This window comes from Vitis vinifera, chromosome 17 (genome assembly GCF_030704535.1).
Source record: "Vitis vinifera cultivar Pinot Noir 40024 chromosome 17, ASM3070453v1".
NCBI lineage: Eukaryota > Viridiplantae > Streptophyta > Magnoliopsida > Vitales > Vitaceae > Vitis > Vitis vinifera.
In genome coordinates, this window is record NC_081821.1 from 7,170,016 (window position 1) to 7,193,741 (window position 23,726).

Below are 23,726 nucleotides of genomic sequence, written 5' to 3' on the forward strand. Positions count from 1 at the left end.
CTTCGGGTTGCCTTCTTGCTCCCTTCTTTTAATAAATTATCTGTGTTTATCTATAAAAAAAAAAAAAAAAAAAAAGGACTAATCTTGTGAGAAGACATGAGAGACACAGAGGTTGCCACTATTAACTTCATCACGAACAAAATGAAAATTGATCTCAACAAGTGACCATTTATCTTTTTTAAGGTTCAACCAATTCTCGAACAAGCCTCGCTCGGTCCTTAATCGGGAAAGTAAAAGCTTTACTCACAGCACCAAGGTTCTAGAATACGAAAGTTTTAGAGCAACTTGATTGTACCCTTGACCATCTAGGCTTAAAACAACTCAAAAGACTTCTTTTTTTAGTCCAAACCTTCCAAAAGCTTCAACAATTCATTCAAAAACCTTTATAGGCATTTTTGAAAGAATTTAGCCCAAGGTTTTGAGGTAGAATGCGTATTCATCCATTTTTAAGATCTTAATGTTACAACTTGCTCAAATGACCGTCCCTTTAGCTTATATAGGAAAGTAAGAAGCTTTTGGAACTTCTTTGAGCCTTATACTTGATTGCTAGTGGAAGAGTATGAAAAATTCCAAAGAAGCGTAGAGATATCCATACATATCTACACTAGTATGGGAGACAAGGGAAGAATATGGGGCATTCTAGAGAGTTTTGAACAAATCTTGCATATAGCTTGTATATAGCCATTGTGTAGGCTTTTCCAGATAATTCTTAAGTTATAAGGAACCTTTAATGGGTTTGAGAGAGTTCATTGGGTGCTTATAAATAGAAGATGACCTTATTCGACTAAGGCACCAAGCAAGTTGAGAGTTTCCTAACATTGTAAAGCATTCTTATGTAATGCAAAACTTCACCAATTGTAGCTAATCAAATCATGTAGCATTGCTTAGCATAACAAGTTAAGATTAGGGAAAGATTGACTTAGCAATATCATGTGTGTTAGCACAAGGGTTCTCCTAACCATATTTTGATGATAACAAATAATGGTTATTATACTAATGATTCTAAATCAAGATAAGTTTCAAGTTTTAATTGAGAAATTCAATTGGAAGGACAAGATACTCATCAAGGAATCAAAGGATGCAAGTTTCAGAGAATATGAAGACCGTTCAAGCTTAGGATTTGTTTGTAAGGTGAATGCATGAGTAATCATGCATCTTTAAAAACTCGGTTTATTCATTGAAGATTAAATTTTCATTAAAACTCAAGTAATCTTAGTTAAACCTTACATAGATTACTTCAAACTTATCCTTTATTGGACTTAAAAATCTTGCCTAAGTGTTAGAAGTGAGAGAAATTAAAATAAAAAAAAGGTTTTTGAGTCAAAATAGGTGAATCGGTCGAGCGAACTAGTTAACCAACTCAATCGATCAAGGAACTAGTTAACCAACTCAATCAATCAAGGAACCGATCGATTAAATCTTCTCAGTCGCGGACTAGTTGAGGGTTGCAGAAAAAATCTTCTCACTCTTCTAGTAGTTTTACATTCTCGATCGAATGTGAAATCTCTCTCGGTTGAGGGGTAGGTCATCCCAATCGAGGTCCAACAATCACCTACTATGTTTAATGCCCAACGACTAGTCAACCAATTGAATCGGAGCTTGATCGAACAAGGCCACTTTTCAACATTTTTTATGTCTGATAGTGGAAACCTATAAATAAAAAACTCTACTTCATTTATAAGAAAGAGAACACCTACAATCAATTGTCTAACCTATTATTTTTTATTTAAAAGTTGTCATTTTCTCTTTGATGCATTAATTCTCCACTTGCATATCCTCTAACATACCATTTGTTATTCATCCTCGTCTTTTTTATGTATTTGAGTATTTATTGAGTTAGGTTGAAAGTTTCCTTCATCATTGTCAAAGTGAGACTATGAGCATCGAAAGCTTCAAGTTGGTGAATACTTAAAGGAAGTGTGTAAACACTCATTGAAGTCGGAATCCAAATATAAAGACATTAGAAATTTGGTTGAAATTTCAAGAATAGTGGAACTTTCACTCAATTGAAGTTTGAGGAGAGTGAATATAGGCAAAGAGTGTCAAATCACTATAAAATTTATGTTTACTCTCTAACTCAATCTCTTTATACTTGTACTTATTTTTATCAATTTTGTAGTGATTTGAAAAGTTTTTCAAAAACCTAGTTCATTCCCTCTTTTGAGTGATTTTCCTAATTAAATTAGCCTTAATTTCATAAAGTACCTTGCAAAGGTTGACTTAACAATATCAAGTGACTTAAATTGTGTGTCATGAACATGAGCTTAGGAAAAGTCTAAGTATATGATATTAAGATTATTTTTAAGAAAAATAAGGTTTGAATGAATGCATTAAAAGTACATAAAAAATTATTTAATCCTAAGTGCACCCATGAGATTTATTTTACAATTTTTCCTCGACCTCTTGAGTCTTCAATGATCCTTTTCATCATAACATTTGAATCTCTTCAAGAAGTACTTCGAGTTTTCTTTTGAGATTATCAATAAAACTTGAAACTTTACTTGATTTTGACTGTTAGTAAAAAGCCAATGAAGGAGAATTTTCCATTAAGTTTAGAGCTTCATTTAGGAGTAGAGGTCACGTTTTGGATTGAGAGAACTTCTAAAAGAAACGGGGAAGACGTTTAGCATTGCATATGAGCTGTTGAGGGAGTCTTCAAAAGAGGGAATTTTCTAGAAGGAATGAGGAAGACTTTTGGCCTTGCATATGGGCTGATGAGACTGTTCAAAAGATGAAAATTTCCTAGAAGGAACGAGGGAGACGTTTGCCATTGCGTATATAGGCTGTCAAAAGATGGAATTTTCTAAATCGAATGAGGAAACACGTTAGTCTTGATCTCTGTTTTGTATTCATCAAAAGTCAATTTGGAAAATCCTCTAGCACAATTATCATCATAAAAAAATTTATAATGATTAATTATATAATTAGTTATAAAATTGATAATTAGATAATAAATCGAGTTTTTAATAATGTTTCGTAAATAAAAAAAATGTTTAAAAATTTTCTAAATTTGCACTTACAGTATGTATTTGGATTATGAATTTGTGATTGAAATATATGGTTCATTAGCTAATTATTGAAATTAATTCATTAATTTTTAGATTTTTCATCTGAGAAAGAGTATCAAATTTTAACTTTTTATTTCTAATTTAAATTTTATTATTTTAATTTGGTTGAGAATTAGATTAATTATGAGGCAAGAATGGAGGTCGTATGGGCAATTTTTTATTAATATAATTCAAATAAAGCAATTTTTATGTCCTCGATTTTGTTTTTGAGTAACAATTCATATATATATATATATATATATATATATATATATATATATATATATATATATATATATAATAAAAAATAAATAAATAAATAAAGACAAAAACATCGGTCATATCCGTTTATTTTATGATCACTCATATTCCGGTCATATGAGAACAAATCCACCAAGGTTTAGAGATGAGCCTACACTATCCTGGGCTTGTCTCCAAATGGCAACCCTTGGTCTTCTAGCCCAGGCCCATGGCCCAAGTCGTAAAACGATGAGCCCATGAAACCTGCGTAAATCTGCTAAAAACCCTGACATTCTATTTGTCCACCATTTTTTCAAATTTGCTAAAACAACAGCTCTGTGATTCGTAGTTTAAAATCAAAAATAAAATTAAGGCACTAGTCAAAATTTGAGGCTGGTTAGGTATGATTGATATATTTTTTAATTAATTTTTAAATTAAAAACAAAAAAGTCAAACTATATTATAATTGGAATTTGACCCGTTCAAAATCGTCCATACTCTAATTGACCTATTCAAGAAATCCAATATACCATCATTTATATAAAAATTTTAAAATAATAATATAATTTATTTGCACTATTAATTATTTTAAATTTTTTATTTTATTTTTTAATTTAGTTTAAGGTAATATTGATATTTTAAATTTTTTATTAAATATAAAATAATTTAATCCGGTAGGGAGAAAGGATTGTGATATAAATTCAAATTTTGTCAATAATTTATCCAAAAAAAAATTAAAATTATTTTTCAAATGAATTTTAAAAACAACAATAAATTTTAATCATTTTTTGTTGCCAAAATTCCTGATTTTTTTCAAAAAAATAAATAAAATTATTAATAAATCATAAATTTTTGTAGATAATTAATTGAAAGTAAATAAAATTGATTTTATAAAATTTTATTTATTTTTTTCTTAAGAGTTATAAAAAATATGATATATTTTCATATATAAATAAATAAATAAAAATCTTTAAAAAAAAAAATCTAGAAAGTGGTTTGAACAGAGATGCTTTCCCTCTAAGAATACACTTTCAAACGTGGCAAGCTCACCTTCTGCATGCGCCAACCATCAAAGTGGACCTTTTTTCTTTTATAGGTTGAACCTCTCCCATGAAACATGCTGGGACGTTTGATTATGATCTGATGGTCCTAGTGGATCCCATCATCATCTTTGTCTGGCCCACCAAGTTGAGACGGACGGACAGATTGTGGACTCCAAAGTGTTGTGGCACACAATTTGGGTGCTATGCATACAAGAAAGATTTTCTCGAGAAAATCATTTGCTTTTGGGGCCTGGGAAAGTGGGTGCACCAAGCCAAAAAAGTGTTTCAAAATGGGCATGAGAAAAGTGCTTTGAATCTACTCCTCTCTGTTCTCCATCACATGAGCAGTCGAAAGGAATATATACTTAATTAATTACAATTATACTGATAATTAAATGCCTTAAGTGAAGCTGACGATCCAGTAGAATAGAATGATTTGTAGCACAGTGAGGACACACCACCCTTTTTGCTGTCCCAAAGAACAAAAAAAATTATCAGCAGGGAATGGAATCTGAAAACCCCAGTTGATCAGGCGCTCTTCCTGTAAGTTCTCTTAGACCCATTTCAGAAAATCAGAAACTGTGAAAGCCCATATTTTTAAATTTTTTATTATTTTTTATTTTATTTTGTTCCTTTTAATTTTGGGCAAATTTTCTGGAATTTCCTTTTTGTTGAAGTCAGCTCATGAATCAAAAAGCGTGTTCTGTGGGCTGAAAGATAACTATTTTGAGCGTTGTTGTTTTTGTTTGCTTGGCAGATTGGTTGTACCCCTTAGATGGCGAATCCAAGAACAGAAGCTAATGGTTTTTGAGAGTATATGGAATTCAGCCATTCATATTGAGCAAGCTTGCAAAACACGATATATGAACATGCTCTAGAAAAGGAAATTTTTATCTGGGATTGACCGGTTACTGTGGTCAGAGTCTCAGAGATGGTTGTTTTTTTGTAGGGAAACTTGGTATGGAAAAATACCCCTGAAATCATTTTCCAAAACCCTCTGGGGTTTTTAAAGCAGGCACTGGGTTTACTTTTCATTCTGGAGATTGGGTAGTTCCCTTTTGGTGTTCTTTGTGGAAATCAAGCTGCTCATGTTAATGGGTAGGAGTTGAACCCTTTTTTTTTTTCAATGATCATCTTCTCAATGAATTCATTAAGAAACTTAAAACCCTTTGTTTTATTCTGTAGAATCTGGGTACCCTGCTTCTAAAGAAACGGATACTTTGATTATCTTCCTTCTCTTAATGTAGCATTTGCTGCAGTTTTAAACTCTCTAAGTTTCGCTTTCCCTATATTTCGCCAATGTCTGAAAAGAGCATGCTACCCTCCAGGTTTCTTTTCTGCCTAATAACCATTTCCATGTTCCTTCTGATCCTTTCTTCTTTGTTCCTCCTTCAATTTAGCAATACTTCTTTCATACCCAATTCAGTTTTCAAGTTAATTCTTGTTAATAGCACATCAGTTTACTTCAAATCCAGTGGAAAAAATGAACAAACTAAGCTTCCTTTCGTTACTTCCGTAGCTTCACCTGTTGATAGTAAAAGACCCATGGGAAGAGAGGGGAGTTGTCAAATTTCCAATGCAAGCAAGAAAATGGATGCTTTAGGGCAAGGTAGAAGGAAGGGTTGTGACCCAAATCAAGCTCACCTTCGGGCATTTATGTATGACTTGCCTCCTGAATTTCATTTTGGATTATTGGGTTGGACAGGAAAGGCAAATCAGATATGGCCAAATGTTAGTAATCCAGGTCGAATCCCATCATATCCAGGTGGATTGAATTTACAGCACAGTATAGAGTATTGGCTAACCCTTGATCTTCTATCATCTGATACTCCGAATATAGTTAGACCTTGCAGTGCAATCAGAGTGAAGAATTCAAGTCAAGCAGATATAATCTTTGTGCCATTCTTTTCATCTCTGAGCTACAACAGGCATTCTAGGCTTCATGGAAAGGAAAAAGTTAGTGTTAACAAGATGTTGCAGGATAAATTGGTGAATTTTTTAATGGGTCAGGATGAATGGAAGCAATTGGGTGGGAAGAACCATCTAATTGTAGCTCACCATCCAAATAGCATGTTGGATGCAAGAAAGAAGCTAGGTTCTGCCATGTTTGTGCTTGCAGATTTTGGAAGGTACCCGGTTGAAATAGCAAATATTGACAAGGATGTGATCGCCCCTTACAAGCATGTTCTGAGGAGCAATCCTGTGGCAGATTCAGCCACATTTGAGGGGCGTCCCCTATTAGTGTATTTTCAAGGGGCAATTTATAGAAAAGATGTAAGTTCCTCAACTTCTCCCATTATCATTAATCAATTGGAAATTAGTTTTGTGATGTTAACTTTGGAGCTTTGCTTCCTTTGCAAAATTGGTTAGTATGAATTCAGATAATACAATGACCTAAATGCTGAATAGCTCGTGATGTTCTGATTTAATGTGATTCAGACTCTCTAGTTCCTGCAATTTAAAAGATGGAAGTGTTCAATCCATCTTCCCCTTTTATTAAGACTTTGTCATGAATTACAAGCAGAGAAACTGAATAGACAACATGATTGCAAGCCCTGTCTATTAATCGCCATTCAAGCTATCCCTTTTCATAAATTTTTGTCATTGTTAACTCAACTTAGCCTCCATCCAACATCCAACTATTTGTGTTGGCTGCATGAATGCTTCCTTGCCATTAATTCTTTTTAGAGCCATATCCTTCCTTGGATATATCCTCGCCCTTTTAGGTTCAAAAAGTTCTTTTTTAGGAAAAACAGAAGGGGGGTTTTTTCTTGTAAACATTGAAACATAGATTGAATTTGCACTCATATGGTATATACACCCGTCTTTTTCCTAGTTCATCTAGAAGAACCTCATTTCTAAGATAGTTAGAATCATTTAATTGTTTCAAATTTGGTTTAGAAAATTTAAATAGGATCTCCAGTATATACATGGTTCAAAATATACCCTCACCTGTACATTCTGGTACAAGCTCATAAAGGAGTATGATATATGGAAATACCAACCATACTTCCATCCTTAAAATATTTGGCATCTTATAGGTGTTCAAACCACTATGAAATTGAATCATTCCCCTTTATTTTTATGTTGTCTGAAAGAACAAATCCGTTCTTTAAAATGGGCCCAGAACCAAAACTGATATGATAATTGAAAGTATCTTGTACTGAAATCTTGAAAGCGATCCCATTTTAGGAAGAAAAAGCAAAGCGCACGTGAACAATAAACTAATTTTGTATGTTTCAATAGACAAAATGAACTCATGAAGAATCAGATGCTATGTTTCCTTTCTATCGGTTTGTTTTTTGCCCAAATTATCTTTGGACTAAATCTGTTGCTTTCAAATTTTCCAAATGATATTTTGTACCAAGTCGATCATTCTAATTTGTTGTGTTTGGATTTATTTTAGGGAGGAGCTATACGCCAGGAACTATATTATCTTCTCAGAGATGAGAAAGATGTACATTTCACGTTTGGTAGCGTTCGAGGGAATGGGATCAACGGTGCAAGTGAAGGGATGGCATCATCCAAATTCTGCTTGAATATTGCTGGAGACACCCCATCCTCAAATCGCCTCTTTGATGCCATTGTGAGCCATTGTGTTCCTGTCATAATAAGTGATGAAATTGAGCTACCATTTGAAGATGTTTTGGATTACTCTGAGTTCTGCATATTTGTCCGTGCATCTGATGCTGTAAAAAATGGGTTCCTACTGAATCTTCTTAGGGGAATCAAGAGAGAGAAGTGGACCAAAATGTGGGAGAGATTAAAGGAGATTGCTCACCACTTTGAATATCAATATCCATCTCAGGCAGGTGATGCTGTGGATATGATTTGGGGGGCAGTTTCACGCAAGATATCTTCAATTCAAAACAAACTCCACAGGAAGAATAGATACCGCAGATCTCAGATTCTGCTAAAGAGGAATTGAGATGACAACTGCCCACTTGAAAGATTGAGATACTTCCTGTCCCCAAATTCTGTATCTGATTGGGCTGGTTGTCAATTCCAAGTAAGGACAGAAGCTGAGTTTTGTTAAGAGATGCATGGCTCTGTATTAGCTACTTCTAGTCATACTCATAAATTGGAGATTTTTCTTGTAGTCTAGTTTTTACACAGAAAAGTGTTGTGGTTTCAGAGGTTTCTATTAATTTCTTTTGGTAAGAAAAAATAGGATGAGGGAAGATGATATGGGGTTGTGCTTTCAATTGAATAGTATTTCAGCCTATTCCTTTTTTGTGCTATACCATCAGGCAAATTAACCAAGCACTTAAAGATTGCACTTACAGAAGAAATCTTGATTAAAATTTTATCGCACAGGATTGTTTTAACCTTTAAAGGCATGCAAAATGATGCAAAGAGGAGTATGTGATTGCAAATTTGTAATAGCAAGATATAAATCTTTTTCATCATAGGGAAAAACAACAGAATGCACTATATTTTGTATATGGAGCCAGTCGTCATCCTCAAAAACTATTCTGCTATTTGTTGGGTTCTAAATTTATACAACATGGGGAAGATGCTGGCTTACTGATGGGCTTTAGCAACTATTCTTTGGCTCTGTTTTAAGCAGAACGCTTTGAACTTAAAACTAAGAAATATAGAAATCCAACTAACCCATATTGAAAAACTGCTGAGGAAACACAGAATTCCCAGCACCCTCTGTGTTTCTTTGCATTAGGGATGGGCAGGAGCCATCTATTCCATTGCTGAACAGCAGCCTCCCTCACCTTCTGAAGTTGCAGCAGTTACAGCATATCAACATCTGTTGTGTATAGGGTCTGATCCTCTTCGAACTCTTCTTTTGCTTGATTGATTAGGATCAACCATTATTGAAGGTGCAGGCGCCAAACTCGGCTTTGTGTGCAGCTCCTTTGTGGCTACAGCCAGTAGAATACGCGAGTTCTTTAGGAATAGCACATGCCCACTGTGCCATCTGAGAGCAAGGTCTATGCTTCTCAGTGCATAGACCTTTTCTGGTTGAACAGCAAGAAACCCAACAAATATAACAAGGATCACCACCCTATAGGCAGAAGAAGCCATGCCTCCACACTGCAAAAACAAGAGGAAGAGAGAGGGCACCTCTTGTTTTCAGTACTAATGATGAGAGAATAAGTAGCAAGTCTGAGACTCCAATCCTTGTATGCCTCTATGCCTTAGTCATTCCTGTAGAGGTTTTTATCTTTTATGGGATTTGGAAGGCTAAAAAGCATAAAAGCATAATAGGGGCCCAAAACATGTAGAGAAGTTTCAGATTCATCTCAATCATAAGCCTGCTATAGAAGCAATAAAAAGGCTGTTTAAGAAGACTCTTGACAGGTTTGAATAAAAGTTGGAACACCACCCTTGGGAAGCCAAGTATCTTTTCATTGGTTCCCCTACATCTGCATAATTTGCATTGCTCTTTTTTACCAAACAAAGACCAACCCAGTCTTGCCATCCAACCATTCAGCCCCAGCTGCCATCAGCAGCTCCATTGAATTTTATTTTTAAGTGAGCATCTGCTAGACATTTTATTGAATCAGAAAAGTTCAGGACATGTGATTTATATAACATAGAATCCCTTTTGGTTACTGAGAAAATGGAGTTAGTGTTTGAAATGAAAAGGGTAAAATCAAATTTATAGAAATAAGTGGCTTGGCTAGGAGAAACAAAGGCATAAGCCAGCTGAGAAATTGAGAATGCAACAGTAGCAAGAAAACCGTTTAAAGTAGAGATGTTGGGGGGTTAGGGTGGGGAATAGAAACCTCTCCTAGAAAAGGTGAAACAACCAAACCCATGCTTTATGCTTAACTAACTTTTGAATTCCAAGCTCTTCTCTCTATGCAACAAAAATTACAGTCTTAGTTTCTTGTGCTGAATGGGATCCCTTTATGCTTTTCTTTGCTCTCTCTTTGGATAATTGCCCCATCCGCCCCACCCAAGCCCCCCATTCAAAGTTTCAATTTAGCTTCTCCATACTCCTTATCTGCCCTTCCCATGTTTCCTTCTTTCTTTATACATGTGTTTTTTTCTCGATTACCCATGTAGACTCTCTTTCTCTTTTTCTTCTTTCTATTTCATAGAATTAGAATATCAAACTAGAAAATTTCCTAAGGGCATAGCCTACAAGCTGGTTGTGGTGTTCCAAGGAGGAAGTGGACTGGTCATGGTCCAAGCTAAAATACCCAACAGCCAAGATACCCAAATAGTGTGGGACTTTGCTTTTGGCACTGCATTAAAGCAAAAGATAGGAATGAACGGTTGCTTTCCAAAACCATCCTTCACCATCAAATTTAACTTTTAACACCACTCGCACAGGGCCTCTTGCACTCGGTATCATCCAAAGGAAAATCACCTCTGCACCCATCCATGTGCGTCTCACACATCCATTTGAATCATCTATGAGTTCCTGCATCTCCAATTTTGCCTCTATATACATGCATGCTGCATATGGATTTGCCAAACTTCTTTCAAACACGATATCACACAAAAACTGACGAATATGCCCCTTATACTTGGAACCCACTTCATTTTTTAAAATACTTAAAGAGCCACAAGGTTTAATTTAATAAAAGAAATCATTTAGTATAGCTCTGCAGACCCTCAAGATTGGCCCTATAGTTGTAGGATTCCAATATCTTGGCTTCAAATAAAGGGTATGATAAGATGTCCCATTCAAATTGGTTGTCCCTGCAGAATGTCTTTGTCCAAATTAGTCATCAACCCAATTATCTAGACAAATAATAAAAAGTTTGGCTTTTTAAGCAAAATATAGGCATAACCACAAATCCATCAACCAATTTGTCTTTTTTTTCCCCTTCTCTAAGAAGGAAACTAGAGTAAAGGGATTATTTGGAGCAGATCCACCAAAGACTCATCTAAGCCAGAGCCCCGTACAACAGAATGATACAAAATCAAGAAAAGATCAAGTTTAACATGTAAAATTCAGGCAGCCCAGGATCACCGAAGGTAATTTAGGTCCATGATCTGTGCTGCAGAGATTCAACTTTTCAGATCATCTAACACATATCAGGGATCCAATAGCAGTACACCTAGTACCAAATCAAAGATGCTTCAATTAGGACTAGCATTGTTGTAATGAAGCTCCTGGTTTATGAAAGAGGTCGGACCACCTGATTATTGGGCACTTGAGGAGGGGATACCATCAAGAACCAATACAACAATCCATACACACATGTAGAGCATGGCTATTAGTTCCTCATTCCAGAAGAATGACTAAAAGTTGACTAATGCAGCGCTAGAAGGCTTCTATATAATATTGGATGCCATCCTCAGTCCAGAACCTCATTTCAGCAGTGAATCATGTGCACATCATGGCATCAGTGATGTTGCCAATAAGTAATATGCAAAGGAAACTAACAGTACTAAAATGTAGAAATGGCAAGGGTTTGGAGATCTGGTTTGGCTTTCTTGTTTTACAAGTTCAATTTATATGTCATGAATGAATGTGTTTGCTTGCTTCATATATCATCCAAGTGACATAACCCATCAAACAAGATGAGAATATTCAGAATAACTGTTCCATTCAGTTAAATGATGATAAAAGATAATAAACTAGTACAGGCATGAATAATCTGCTTTACCTTCACATGGTTCAGAGACATTCAAAATGGTTTGTTAATCTGTAGGTAACTCTACCAACATAATAAGTTTCCAAGGTAGCAAAAGTACTATGCTGTGAGACCCAACATATATGTACAAACATAATGTAGAGATTAAAAACAAAAAAAAAAAAAAGACAAAAAGGAAAAAAAGGGAAACGTGAACCTTCTGGGTTTTTCAAATAAACCCACCAAGGATACAACTTGACAGGCACAGAAACACGGCCCTCTAATTTTTTCCTGTCCATAGTTTGTAAGGCTAATAACAATACACTCAAATTCCAGTTGTAACACACCCTCTTCTTATATGCAGACGCTTACCAGAGTTGATGAACCCCAAATTATTGAAGTGGCTCCTGATGTGGAGTCACTGCAGGTCCCGGTGCTATTGTAAACTGCAAGCCTCTATGTTGCCCAGCCTGCAGCATAAATGCAACTTCGGTTGCTGCCAATGCTGCTGCAGCTTCCTGATTAAACAAAAAAACATAAATAAATAAGAAAATCATGTAACCAACAAGTTAGTCACCCATTACACACAGAAGCACTTATATGGATACCACTTATACATGGTGTTAGTAGTTAGGGGAGAAATTTATTTAGGAATAAACCCACTCCAAGAATCATCACTTCAATGGTTGATACGGAAAATCATTTCATGAACAGAATTCTCTTTAAAGAGTTTGGCTAGGAGCATAACAACTGTCTCGATTCTTAAGATTTCCATGACGTTCCAATTGTCAGTAGTGGAAAACTTTTATTGGAAAACAGATACACTCTAATGTTTCCATTGGGGTTTTCCAACATGAAGAATAGACACAACTGCATTTTTTCTTTTGGCATACCCACCATAGGTCCTGAAGGAGAATATTTTTTCTCTTCATATTTTATTCTATACAAAAATGCAAAGCCAAACACTAACCTGTCTTTGTCTTCGACGCTGCAATATACTGATAGCCCAGGCCATAATGTAGCAAGGGAGAAGGAAACCAGCAGCTCGAAGCAGGAAAAGCTGTCAAGCATCCATATGTATTTTAATGGTGAAACCACTTCCATGCAACCATGGATATATACAAGTATAGACACATACAAGCACACAAATTATTATCAAATGAATAGTACACATATCTCACTCACCGAGAAAAAGTTGGAAGCATCATCATCCCCATCGGCATTGGTGATGTTCAGCGCATGCCTCAGAAGTAGAAGAGCCATTAACTGTCAAGAAACAGATAAAGTAAGGTTCCTCAGGCAACCATAATGGGAGGGGATGTAATGTAAGAATTGAAATTTTAAACTGATAAAAAGGGCCAACAGGGACAAAAAATACAAATGAGAAAATGCAAGTGATAATGCAGGTGTTTCCAAGGTGTGGGCTTGGACAGAAAATGAAGGTAACAAGGCCAAGTAATCATGACCGCCTGCATCAGGACCCATGCACCACCCACCAATGAAACACCAATTCAAAAGGAGGAAAAAGATAAAAATAAATAAAGAAAAGAAGCCGCTTAATATAACAAGGACCGGTTTTCAAAAGGTTCAATAGTGTCAGATTTTGAATATTTGGGGGGCAGAAAAATTCTTTCATGGTCATCCTCTGTTGAGTATAAACAACTTCATAAAGTAAAATATGCCATAGTGATGATAAATGACAAATCCATTAGGATAATGAAGCTAACAGATTAAGCAAATGGTGGTTGCCTAGAGAAACTTGTTAAAAGTGAAAGATTAGCGGAATGCAGCAGTACTGCAACATTACCTTCCTTTATTGTTAAATAATAAATAACACCGCTTATGCCTTATTCTACTATATAAGTGTTCTCACTTCCAATACTCAATACACCATCCTATCCTTAGGCATCATGGTCATTATTTCCTTTATGGATAACATTAATTTTTCTTCCATGCAAACCACCCACATCCCCACTTGCCATCGGAGTCAAGACTCAAGGGCTGAGGTGTTGTGCTTACAATAGTATGTAACTAAGCATCACGGTTATAATGGCTTACAATTAGGGCCGCAGAGCGGCAAAATGCAGCTCCACTGGCATTTGTATCAGCATACTCTTCATACTCAGCCTCCAGAAAATGGCGCTCTGCTGCTGCCATTGCCAAAAGTCGAGGATCATTTAAATCCAAGGGAGTACCAGAGATTGTCCAACCCTCGCTGTAAGACAAATCCAAGAAATGAAAGAATCAAGGTAAAAGCATTACTGATGAAGTGTCTACCCAACAGATTTAGCTTTCAAAATTAAGCCATGTAAGGATGCAAAGGCACCCAAACTTTGACATAGACACAGGTGTGGGTGGCCTGTCCTTTGTAGCAAATGCAACCAAACCTAACTATGCAGACAAAGATGTTCAATTTCGCCTTATGTTAGGCATAAATATAAGACACAATATTTATTTTAGGTTTATTATTATTTAGTGATACAGTTTTATCAACTTGCATCACCAACCACTACCTAAATAAAAGGCAGAAAAAAAAATGTGCATGCACATGCACATGGAGAGGCATACATACTCACAGGGGCAAAGAATTGCAAAATAATTTCAATGGACAAAGATGGGTTACCAGGCAGAGGGCAGATACAAGGTGTCCAACACAGTAAAAAAGAAAAAATTATAAGTGCCCTTCTACATAAAAAGTGATGTTCATTTTGCCATCCGCATACCATATTAAGGATTCCTTTGGGATAGCCTCCCAATTTTGGCTTTAGCTGAAAGTTGAAGCTAAAGCCAAAATCATAGCAATAATGGTATAACAAAAATTTTATTAAAAATGAAGTAGCTTCCTACATAAGCCAAAAATTGAGCTTCTAGAAAAACATTTTCCTAGCTTTCATATTATGGTTTTTCAACTCATAAGCTCTCTTAACAAAATTGGCCAAACAAGTAGAAAAACTCTTATTTAACTTAAAAAGAACTTTGGGCCTCTCAAAATCAATTCAAACAAGGATGAAAAATTTTCAAAAAATAAATTGGAATAATAAACTCATAAGACAAAAATAAATATCCAAGCAAATAAAGAGTCAAAAACTTACCTGATATCAATTGTAGCATCCTCAGACTGTGGAGGAGGTGGAGCAGTATAGCCAGGTTGATAAGGCTGCAAATTAGGGAAGTTATTTTAACAAAATTCAATACATCAATCTTGACGTGGCAGCTCATACCATCATCACTTTAAATTAACCAGGAAGCTAAAGAGTTCTACAGCAATGCATGGACATATTTACTGGATACACTAGGATAACCTCAGGAATCTGGTTGCATCATTTGTCTCACCATGGGTCTTAGAATAAAACAAAATTTTTCTTAAATATGCTTATAGTCACATCATTCATTAACAACCAAACAAGAGCTAAATTAAATTTGTAGCCAATATCAAAATAATAATAACATCAAGTAGTAGTAGTAGTAGTAGTAGTAGTAGTAGTAGTAGTAGTAGCAGTAGTAGTAGTAGTAGTAGCAGTAGTAGTAGTAGTAAAAATAATCATGATGCTCTTGAGGCATGGCTAAGTGGTAAAGCATTGGGGAGGGTTTGAGTAGTAGTAGCAGTATATAAAATAATTTTTTTCTTAAATATGCTTATAGTCACATCATTCATTAACAACCAAAAAAGAGCTAAATTAAATTTGTAGCCAATTTCAAAATAATAATAACATCAAGTAGTAGTAGGAGTAGTAATAAAAATAATCATGATGCTCTTGAGGTATGGCTAAGTGGTAAAGCATAGGGGAGGGTTTGTGGGAGGATTCCAAGTTTAAGTCCCCAATGGGGACAAAAATTTACCTGTCAAAAATAAATAAATAAATAATATAACGAAACATAGCAAAGAAGTTCACGAGTACTATTATTCCATATTAATTCAGGAGAGAATTATTTGTGATAGTTTCAAACAACCCTTTAATTATCAGCATATAGAGAGATTTAGGTATGGATCTTTCGTAACAAGTGGGCAGAGATTAGAAGTGTTGGATTTGTATAATGTTAAGAGAAAAGGCTGAGCTCCAAAACTTGCACGCCCAGGCAATTTGTCCCTGTTCACTCAATGTGAAAGTTTTCCCATTTGAGAAAGACATAAAATGGTCATCATGAATGTGAACAAGAATCGATAAAACAGACTTCTAGATCACATTTCCCTGACAACCTGTATATAGAGGTGACACATGTTAGCCCAGAAAGGAAACAGATGATGAAAAGTAGCCTAGAAAGGAAACAGACGATGGAAAACTATGTGAAGGAAAATTCACAAGAGGACAAGGGAACTCATGAGAAAAGTAGTGTCTAGAAGTAAAATTATAATCACCAAGCAAGTGCCCATTTTCTTTTCCATAGTAAATCTAATGTGAATCCTGCAAAATGAAGCTGAAAGATCAACTTCTTGCAACATACACATCAATGTGCATGCATAAAAGAATCAACTTCCAAGACTGGTGATTTGATTCACCTGTACATTTCATCATGTGTGATGCCTTTTGTGATTGATCATCACACCACAACTTAAGTTGTGATAAACCAACAGAAATATACTAATAATATAGTATCATGGCTAGCTTAGGAAACCAAACAATTTGCATACTGCCGTGAAAATGTATTACCTATTAATATAAATCTCAAATATAAACATTTATGCAACTACAAATGAGATGTACTTGGAGATAACGGCTAGGAATTAAGAAGCAAATCATACCTGATGACAGATCTCGCAAGTTACATCTCCTTTCTCATTGCACCATCGTTGAACACATTTCCTATGAGCAAACTGGATGAGACAGAGGTGTCAGTTTGGTACTAGTCTAGGAAATAATTCCAAAGAACCAACACATTAAACATTTTTCCCATGTCTGTGAGTGGGTGGGTGTGGGTATGGGGGTGTGTGCAGTTGAGGCACATAAAATGAATTGGAGACACTAGTGATGATGGTAAAATATTTTCCCTCATTTTTTTCAATGTAGGGCGGGGGGTAGGTGGGTAAAGGGCTTTAAAACAGGGTGACCATGCCTCTTAGGCATTCCCGGTCACCAGATACACACAGATGAGAACTCTGTAAGCAACCTACTTCATCGATTGTAGTAACTAATAACACAAAAAGCTAATCATTAATGCATGTGGGTAGGAAAAAGTTCTAAATTGTGATTTTTAAGCAATAATTCTAACATGTGAGCTATAAGGTGACTGGCCTGAAGAAGAACAAACCAAAATTTCCCCAGAATCACTTGTCAAGTAAAATTAATACAGTCAAATTATAGAGAAAACCATAGAAACAAACTTGCTATACAAATAAAAAGTGGACAAGCAATTAGTAGTGTACATAAAGGCAGATGGCACCCTTGAGGTGCAAGGACCTATAAACACAAAATGCTAGGCACTATGTGCCAGGCAGAACATTCCGTGTAAAAACAAGAAGCTATTTTTTTCTTTTCTAATCAGAAACAGTAAATTCATTGCATCATGAATCACAAGTGCATTATGCTAATTTTTTGTAAATATAACCAAAAAACATATTGGTCCTATTTTCAGTTTGTAGTTTGCTTACCCATTCCATTTAAGCAGGATATCTAGTTCCACACTATTGGGAGAATAGGCAACAGGAACAGCAGAAATAGACCCATCCTAACACATATGAGAATTCAATATGTACATGACGCAACACAGTTAATATATTACCCATCCCACTAGTACTTCGGATAAGTAACGGCCTTGATAGCATCCACCACCAAATATATCAATCATGTAACGTCATAATACTGAAATGTTGATTTTCATACATTCTGATAAAATAAAATCCACTAAACCGAAAAAAGAAAGGGAGCACAACCAAAGTACACACATTGTATACAAGGCTAAATCCAAAAAGAGAAGGAAAACAACAAAGGTACACCATTGCTTATATATCCACAGGAAATTGCACTGCTGACCATTTGAGATCACAAATCACCACAGAAGAAAGAATTTACAACAGACTCCTTTCAACATAGAAATGGACCACTCTTTCCCACATATTCTTACCAATAACAAACCTCTTTCCCCCTGTTACTACATTTATTTTGCCATAAAAAGGGAACACACTCAGAACACACTAGAAACATACACATACACATACATCATGCAGAAATCTTCCTTGATTTTCCTATAAGCAAGAAGGACAAACCCACCATGCAAGTCATGTATTTCTTCATGCCCACAAAACTATTTCTGAGTTAAAATTAGAGCCAACCCAAGGTCCCAAACAGGATAAAAAACAACACTATAGAATAAAACGTTGGGTGATTGGCAATATTGACAACAATGAATTATAAAATGCACCAACACCGTACATAACTAACCTAACACAAACAAAAGCATCTAAATTTTTCGAAACACAAATAACAAATGCAGTAAGCATACAACCTGCAAGGAGAAACATAATCCAACACATTCCAACATCTCAGTATTAAAAACCCAAGCATTCTAGAATTTCAGTATCAAAAATCAAAATATTATTAGGGGAAATTACCTTCAAACTGCCACTGCAAGCACAAGGTACCTCCAAATTCTTGATGCTATCCTCTTCTTGACAAATGCGGCATTCCACCGTCTGAATGAGTGGTTCTTCTTCCTCCGGCCCATGATGTTCCTCCAGCCCCTTATCTTCAAGGGCGGAAGTGGACGGATCGACTGTGTGACTGCAAGAACCCTCATCCCCACCCTCAGATGATCCTGAGACTTCAGTTCCTTGCAGCGATTGCAGAGTTTGAGGTTTTATCAGGCGGTCCACACACAAAACCAGGTGATCACCCATTCCTACGCCGACAAAAGCTCATTACTCAAAACAAACATAGCTAGCAAGTCATTTAAATCCAGACAATTTGCTGACTTAACTATAAATTGCTCTAACATATCAGGTTAAAAAACTTAAAAGATACAAACATAAATAAAAAAAACCTGCCCTGCTTGGCTGCTGAGAGAATGCGGGAAAGAGAGGAAAAAAAAAGTGGTAATTTGAAAACCCAGAAAATTGAGACCACCACTCACGACTCAACTGATCCCAATATGACTCTTTTTTTTTTTCTTTGACTTTTCCATATTTCAGAAACCAAAAATTCCCTTTTCCTTTATTTTATTTTCTTCAGTTTTCTCACCAACCAAACAGAGGGTTAAGGATCACCATCCATTTTATTATCCATAAACACATTCCCAAAATAAAAATAAAAAATAAATTCAGAAAATTTGATCCTTTAATCAACTTGGATTTCTCCAAAAATGCTTCCATTTTCCTTAAAAACATTCCCATGGAAAACAAAAGAGAGCAATTTTCTGAGAAGAAGATTGTCGCCACACAATTCAATGCCCCAAAAAAGAACCTAGAAATTGACGATCAAGATGAAAATAAGATGTACCTGAAAGGCTGAAACCGCTCTTGTAATCGGTCAGAGAAAAGGGAAAACAAGAAATTCAAACTTCGATTTGGAAGATTTTGATGGATTTTTCTTCTTTTTTTTCTATCTTTTATTATAGATCCTGTATCTGCTTTATAGCCTCGGGTAAGAAAACCGAGCCTGTTTTAGGTTCAGTAACGTCCGTTTAACGTCAATCGGAGACTTCTTCCGTCTCCTAGTCAATGGTTTTATTCTCTATAACGGACGTCACACGCGCTTGTTGTGGTTTTACCTCTTTACCCTTTTTCTGTCTTTTGCATCCTATTTTTTTCCTTATCCTTCTATGAAAATATCAAGTATATTTTTCATATATGGAATACCACATATATATATATATATATATATATATATATAATTTTTATAGAACGAACATAATTTATAACATAATTTCAAATAACACCCATTTAATAGATTGCATTGAATAGTTTCAAATAACATAATTTAGACGGTATACACATTATCATATTTTAATTTTCAATCAAATTATTTTAAAATTTATAATTAATAAAAAGATATAATTGAGGGGGAAAATAATATCATTTATTAATATTAGGATTAGGATAAGAGTGGCTGATGAACATTTGCTTTCAGAAAGTATGGAAACTCCCAATGTGGGCCCACATTGCGCGTACAGTTCACATCAGAATCATTCATTTTGGTCGCAGCGCTCTTAAATAGTTAAATGGGTGGGCCAATTTTTTATTTCATTGATATTATTTTTCAAACAATTGATTAGAAATAAAATTTTAAAATAATTTATAAATTTACATTAAAATCATTTTTTTAAAATATCATATTTTAAAAAAATATATATTCATAATCATTCTTTTTATAGAATTTAAATTAAAATATGTAATATTCGAGGTCCCTTAAAGTCCAAGGAAAAGTGGGTGAAATTGGAAGGAAAATGCAGGGAGGTTAGGTGGGGGCTTGGGTTAGAAAATTGTACCACAATAAGTCATATGATTCAATGTTGAAGGTTACGTTGTGAAAAGGACAATCAAATCACAATCAAAATGTCTGTCAAGCATTATGACTTTACATTAATTATTTCATGATATTTTTTATTGAATAAAAATGACCTTAAGTCTTTTCTTGCTCAATTTAGGGCAATAAAAATCTCAAATTTCAAAAAGAATGAATAAAAGGCTTATCAAATTTGTCGGTATTTTTTATATAAGATGATGGGTGTGTTAAATTATAATTGCATATTTTTAAAATACTGAAACATTTATCCATCAATATGTATTTAGCCTAGGAGATTACTTGAACTTCAAGCTTTTCATGGACATCTTTTAAGACTTCAAAACATCATCAACTAAATCAAAATGTTTGACTTTCAAATTTCTCAAAATTTAGGTTATAGTATACACAAAGATGTTCAGGCAAGTACTTAATTGTCATGTAGATGTTTAAACGATTATTTAGTTGTCATCCAAATGTCTAAATGATCATCTAGTTGTCATGTGAATATTTAAACAATCATCCATTTGCTCATATCATAGGATAAAATGATTACTGAAAGCAAAATGGATGACAACTTACTTTGAGAAGTGATTTTTAGCTATCTGACACCGTATGGTCCATATAAATGTCAAATAGTTTGACATTTTAACTTTTATATAGAGATTTTATACTTTATTTATAGAAGAGAGTAGAGTTATAAACTAATATTTAATCATCTTTTAAGCCTTAGGAAAATATTTTGAATGTATTGGGTTTAAACTTGCGTTTTATTCTTAATGAACTTCTTAATCATAATTTTCTTATGTTTATACCATATAATGTGAAGGTTTTGCATTAGCCAACAAACTCTTTCCATAGATGTGCTAAAGCAAATTAATAAATTTTAGAATATTAAAATTATTTTTACTTTTGATAAAATTTTAAAATATAATTATGAAAATCATAAAATAAAAAAATGTAAAAAAAATGTAATTCCATCGATTTTTTAAAAGAAAAAATTAGTCGAACTGACGTAGTGATTTTTTTTTTTTTTAAGGAAAAATTAATCGGAATCAAAACCAAAACCGAAATCAATCGTAGATATGGCATGGTGGCACTGGTTGCTAAATGTGCACAATTCGGAGCCGGGTATAAAAAACCGCCCAGGACCCGAATATAAAGCAAAACAGAAGCCGCATTCTCACTCCAATTCCCACAAGAAGGTGTTTATAAAAATTAGGGTTTTACTCCACGAATCTCTGAGTCTGAGCCATGGCAGAGACGGTGGTTTCAGAAACCCCCGAAACCGTCACGGAAAGAGAAACCGCTAACACCCAAGACATGGATGTCGAAGCCCCTGAACCCTCCCAGCCCAATGGCTCCGACTCTGCCGACAACGTCACTAACGGCGACTCCAACTCCAAGCGTGGGAGAGAGGAGGCAGGCGAGGGAGAGGACGCAAATGATGCCGTTACCAAGAAGCAGAAGGTGGAGAAGTCCGTGGAGGAAGAGAGGCTCGAGAAGTTGGAGGCAGAAGTTGTTGAAACGGGTCGGTTCAGCTTGGGTCCAAAGACTTTCGGATCTTCTGTTGAGATGTTTGATCACTTCTTCAAGTTTCTGCATTACTGGCCTGCTAATCTTGATGTCAATAAGGTATATACACGGGCATGTTTTAGATCCTGCCATGTTTGATTGCTTAGAAATTGGAGGAAAATAAAACAGAACAGGAAAAAGATTCAAACTTTGTGTTTTATACAGTTTTGGCTGTGCTAATTTGGATTGAACCAGATATTTGGAGATTGTGAGGTTGTAGTTTATATTCTTTTTTTATCCCGTTAGTTTTCTAGGCAACCAAATAGATGGTAATGGGTTATTTAATTATGTTTTTAATGCGAGTTTGATACTCATTAGTGTGATAAATTGATGAAATACTCTGTTATAACATAGGACATTTGAATCAACTGTTGATTGTTAATTATTTTGTCGGTAACATGAAAATGCAGTATTTATATATGAACTCTGCATTTTGATTGATACCATACATCTTCATTATCCTGAAGAACATCCGTTGTTTAAAGCTCAAGATGCTCAATATGATTCAGAGTTCTTACTCTATGATTTATGGTATATTTTTCAACATGGGTTTTGGTCATCATGGTGCAATGATGCTTAATACTAACCAGCTGATTAGAAGTTTTATTAATTTTCTTCTACAAATAGTTGTGCAGGAGTTTGTTGCTATTATTGATACTGATTTTTTCCTCAGTGCAGAGTTGGGTGTTTGTTTTTGGGGTTAGGATGTTCAATTGATGAATTTGTGATTAATAGTTTATCTGTCATGAGGGGCCAAGCCATCAAATCTTCTTTTATGTGTGATTTTTTGGAATGAGTTAGGTGTACATATTCCTTGTTTCCAATTTACCTCTCACGCTCGCCAACTCAAAGATACATGCATCTGTATATGAATGAATGATGCTGCAGGATGCAATTGGATTGCAGAACACAGCTGGTACTGGTTTGTGGTTGCATGATGTGTTTACCTTTGCAGATGTATTCTGCAGAATACCATATTTTAATTGCTTATCTTTTTTATGGTTGTTTTTGAGATAGTTTTTCCATGTTTCCATGGGCAAATAACATATTACATTCAGAGTGGTCTTTTAAAAGAAATTTATGAATATAAGTAGGAGTGGATTAATTAATAGCCACACACTAGATTTGGTAATGTGCATTTGGATTTGCATGGGATCCATGAAATTTAGAAGGTGTGATCATGTGTTTTAATGTGTTTAATTAGGGCTGTATTGGCCTGTTTTACATGAGGGGTTAATTGCTTCAGCCTGTTTGTTTGTGTTCTGCAGTATGAGCACATGATGTTGCTGGACTTGCTGAAGAAGGGCCATACCGAACCAGACAAAAAGATTGGCGGGGGGATCCATGCTTTCCAAGTCCGATACCATCCAGTGTTTAAAAGTCGCTGCTTCTTCGTCATAAGGGATGATGAGTCTGTTGATGATTTCAGCTTCAGGAAATGCGTGGATCACATATCGCCCTTGCCTGAAAACATGAAAGCAAAATCTGAGGTCAATAAGGCACTGGGTGGAGGCCGTGGAGGAAAAGGTGGTGGCGGTGGTGGAAGAGGAGGTGGCCGCGGCCGTGGTGGAAGAGGAGGTAGAGGAAGAAACTAAGGTGTTATCCTTTATTTTACCTGGAGAATATGATTTGAATTTTAAAAGCACTTGCAAAAAAAGTTAGAACCTGGTATTTTTCTCCTATTATCTGCGCTAAACTGATGTGTTACCCAAATTTTGATAATTATGGATGAGTATTGGAGATTATATGCCATGCCTACTGAGATTCTGAGATGTATTTATGGGTCGATGCTCAATATCTAGAACTGAAGGCTGAAAGTAGTTTTGGTCAGTTCAAGCT

The 23,726-nt window shown here is 35.2% G+C and overlaps 3 protein-coding genes across 3 annotated transcripts; 2 read left to right on the plus strand and 1 right to left on the minus strand.

The window, feature by feature from the left end:
* Positions 1–4,538: 4,538 nt before the first annotated feature.
* Positions 4,539–8,571, plus strand: LOC100244988 (probable arabinosyltransferase ARAD1). Its single transcript, XM_002284894.5, has 3 exons — positions 4,539–4,873; positions 5,088–6,604; positions 7,737–8,571. Exons 2-3 carry the CDS (start codon positions 5,630–5,632, stop codon positions 8,256–8,258), a joined length of 1,497 nt encoding a protein of 498 aa, XP_002284930.2. The 5' UTR covers positions 4,539–4,873; positions 5,088–5,629; the 3' UTR covers positions 8,259–8,571.
* Positions 8,572–11,836: 3,265 nt separating this feature from the next.
* Positions 11,837–19,514, minus strand: LOC100250124 (uncharacterized). The gene is made up of 8 exons (XM_002284876.3): positions 19,311–19,514; positions 18,428–18,714; positions 16,622–16,693; positions 14,973–15,037; positions 13,939–14,095; positions 13,066–13,146; positions 12,851–12,940; positions 11,837–12,398 (listed from the first exon to the last, which is right to left on the minus strand). Exons 2-8 carry the CDS (start codon positions 18,710–18,712, stop codon positions 12,273–12,275), a joined length of 876 nt encoding a protein of 291 aa, XP_002284912.1. The 5' UTR covers positions 18,713–18,714; positions 19,311–19,514; the 3' UTR covers positions 11,837–12,272.
* A 1,890-nt stretch (positions 19,515–21,404) lies between these two features.
* On the plus strand, positions 21,405–23,632 carry LOC100255290 (protein EMBRYO DEFECTIVE 514). Its single transcript, XM_002284899.5, has 2 exons — positions 21,405–21,947; positions 23,156–23,632. Exons 1-2 carry the CDS (start codon positions 21,567–21,569, stop codon positions 23,480–23,482), a joined length of 708 nt encoding a protein of 235 aa, XP_002284935.1. The 5' UTR covers positions 21,405–21,566; the 3' UTR covers positions 23,483–23,632.
* Positions 23,633–23,726: the final 94 nt, after the last annotated feature.

Bases quoted from the DNA above. Each gene is read 5' to 3' on its own strand.
- LOC100244988 (XM_002284894.5), top strand. From the start codon at position 5,630: ATGTCTGAAAAGAGCATGCTACCCTCCAGGTTTCTTTTCTGCCTAATA. The intron at 6,605-7,736 runs GTAAGTTCCTCA...GATTTATTTTAG, and splicing joins GGGCAATTTATAGAAAAGAT to GGAGGAGCTATACGCCAGGA.
- LOC100250124 (XM_002284876.3), bottom strand. From the start codon at position 18,712: ATGGGTGATCACCTGGTTTTGTGTGTGGACCGCCTGATAAAACCTCAA. The intron at 14,096-14,972 runs GTAAGTTTTTGA...TTTGTCTTACAG, and splicing joins GATGCTACAATTGATATCAG to CGAGGGTTGGACAATCTCTG. The intron at 13,147-13,938 runs GTAAGCCATTAT...GTTTCTTGACAG, and splicing joins GCCGCTCTGCGGCCCTAATT to TTAATGGCTCTTCTACTTCT.
- LOC100255290 (XM_002284899.5), top strand. From the start codon at position 21,567: ATGGCAGAGACGGTGGTTTCAGAAACCCCCGAAACCGTCACGGAAAGA. The intron at 21,948-23,155 runs GTATATACACGG...TGTGTTCTGCAG, and splicing joins CTAATCTTGATGTCAATAAG to TATGAGCACATGATGTTGCT.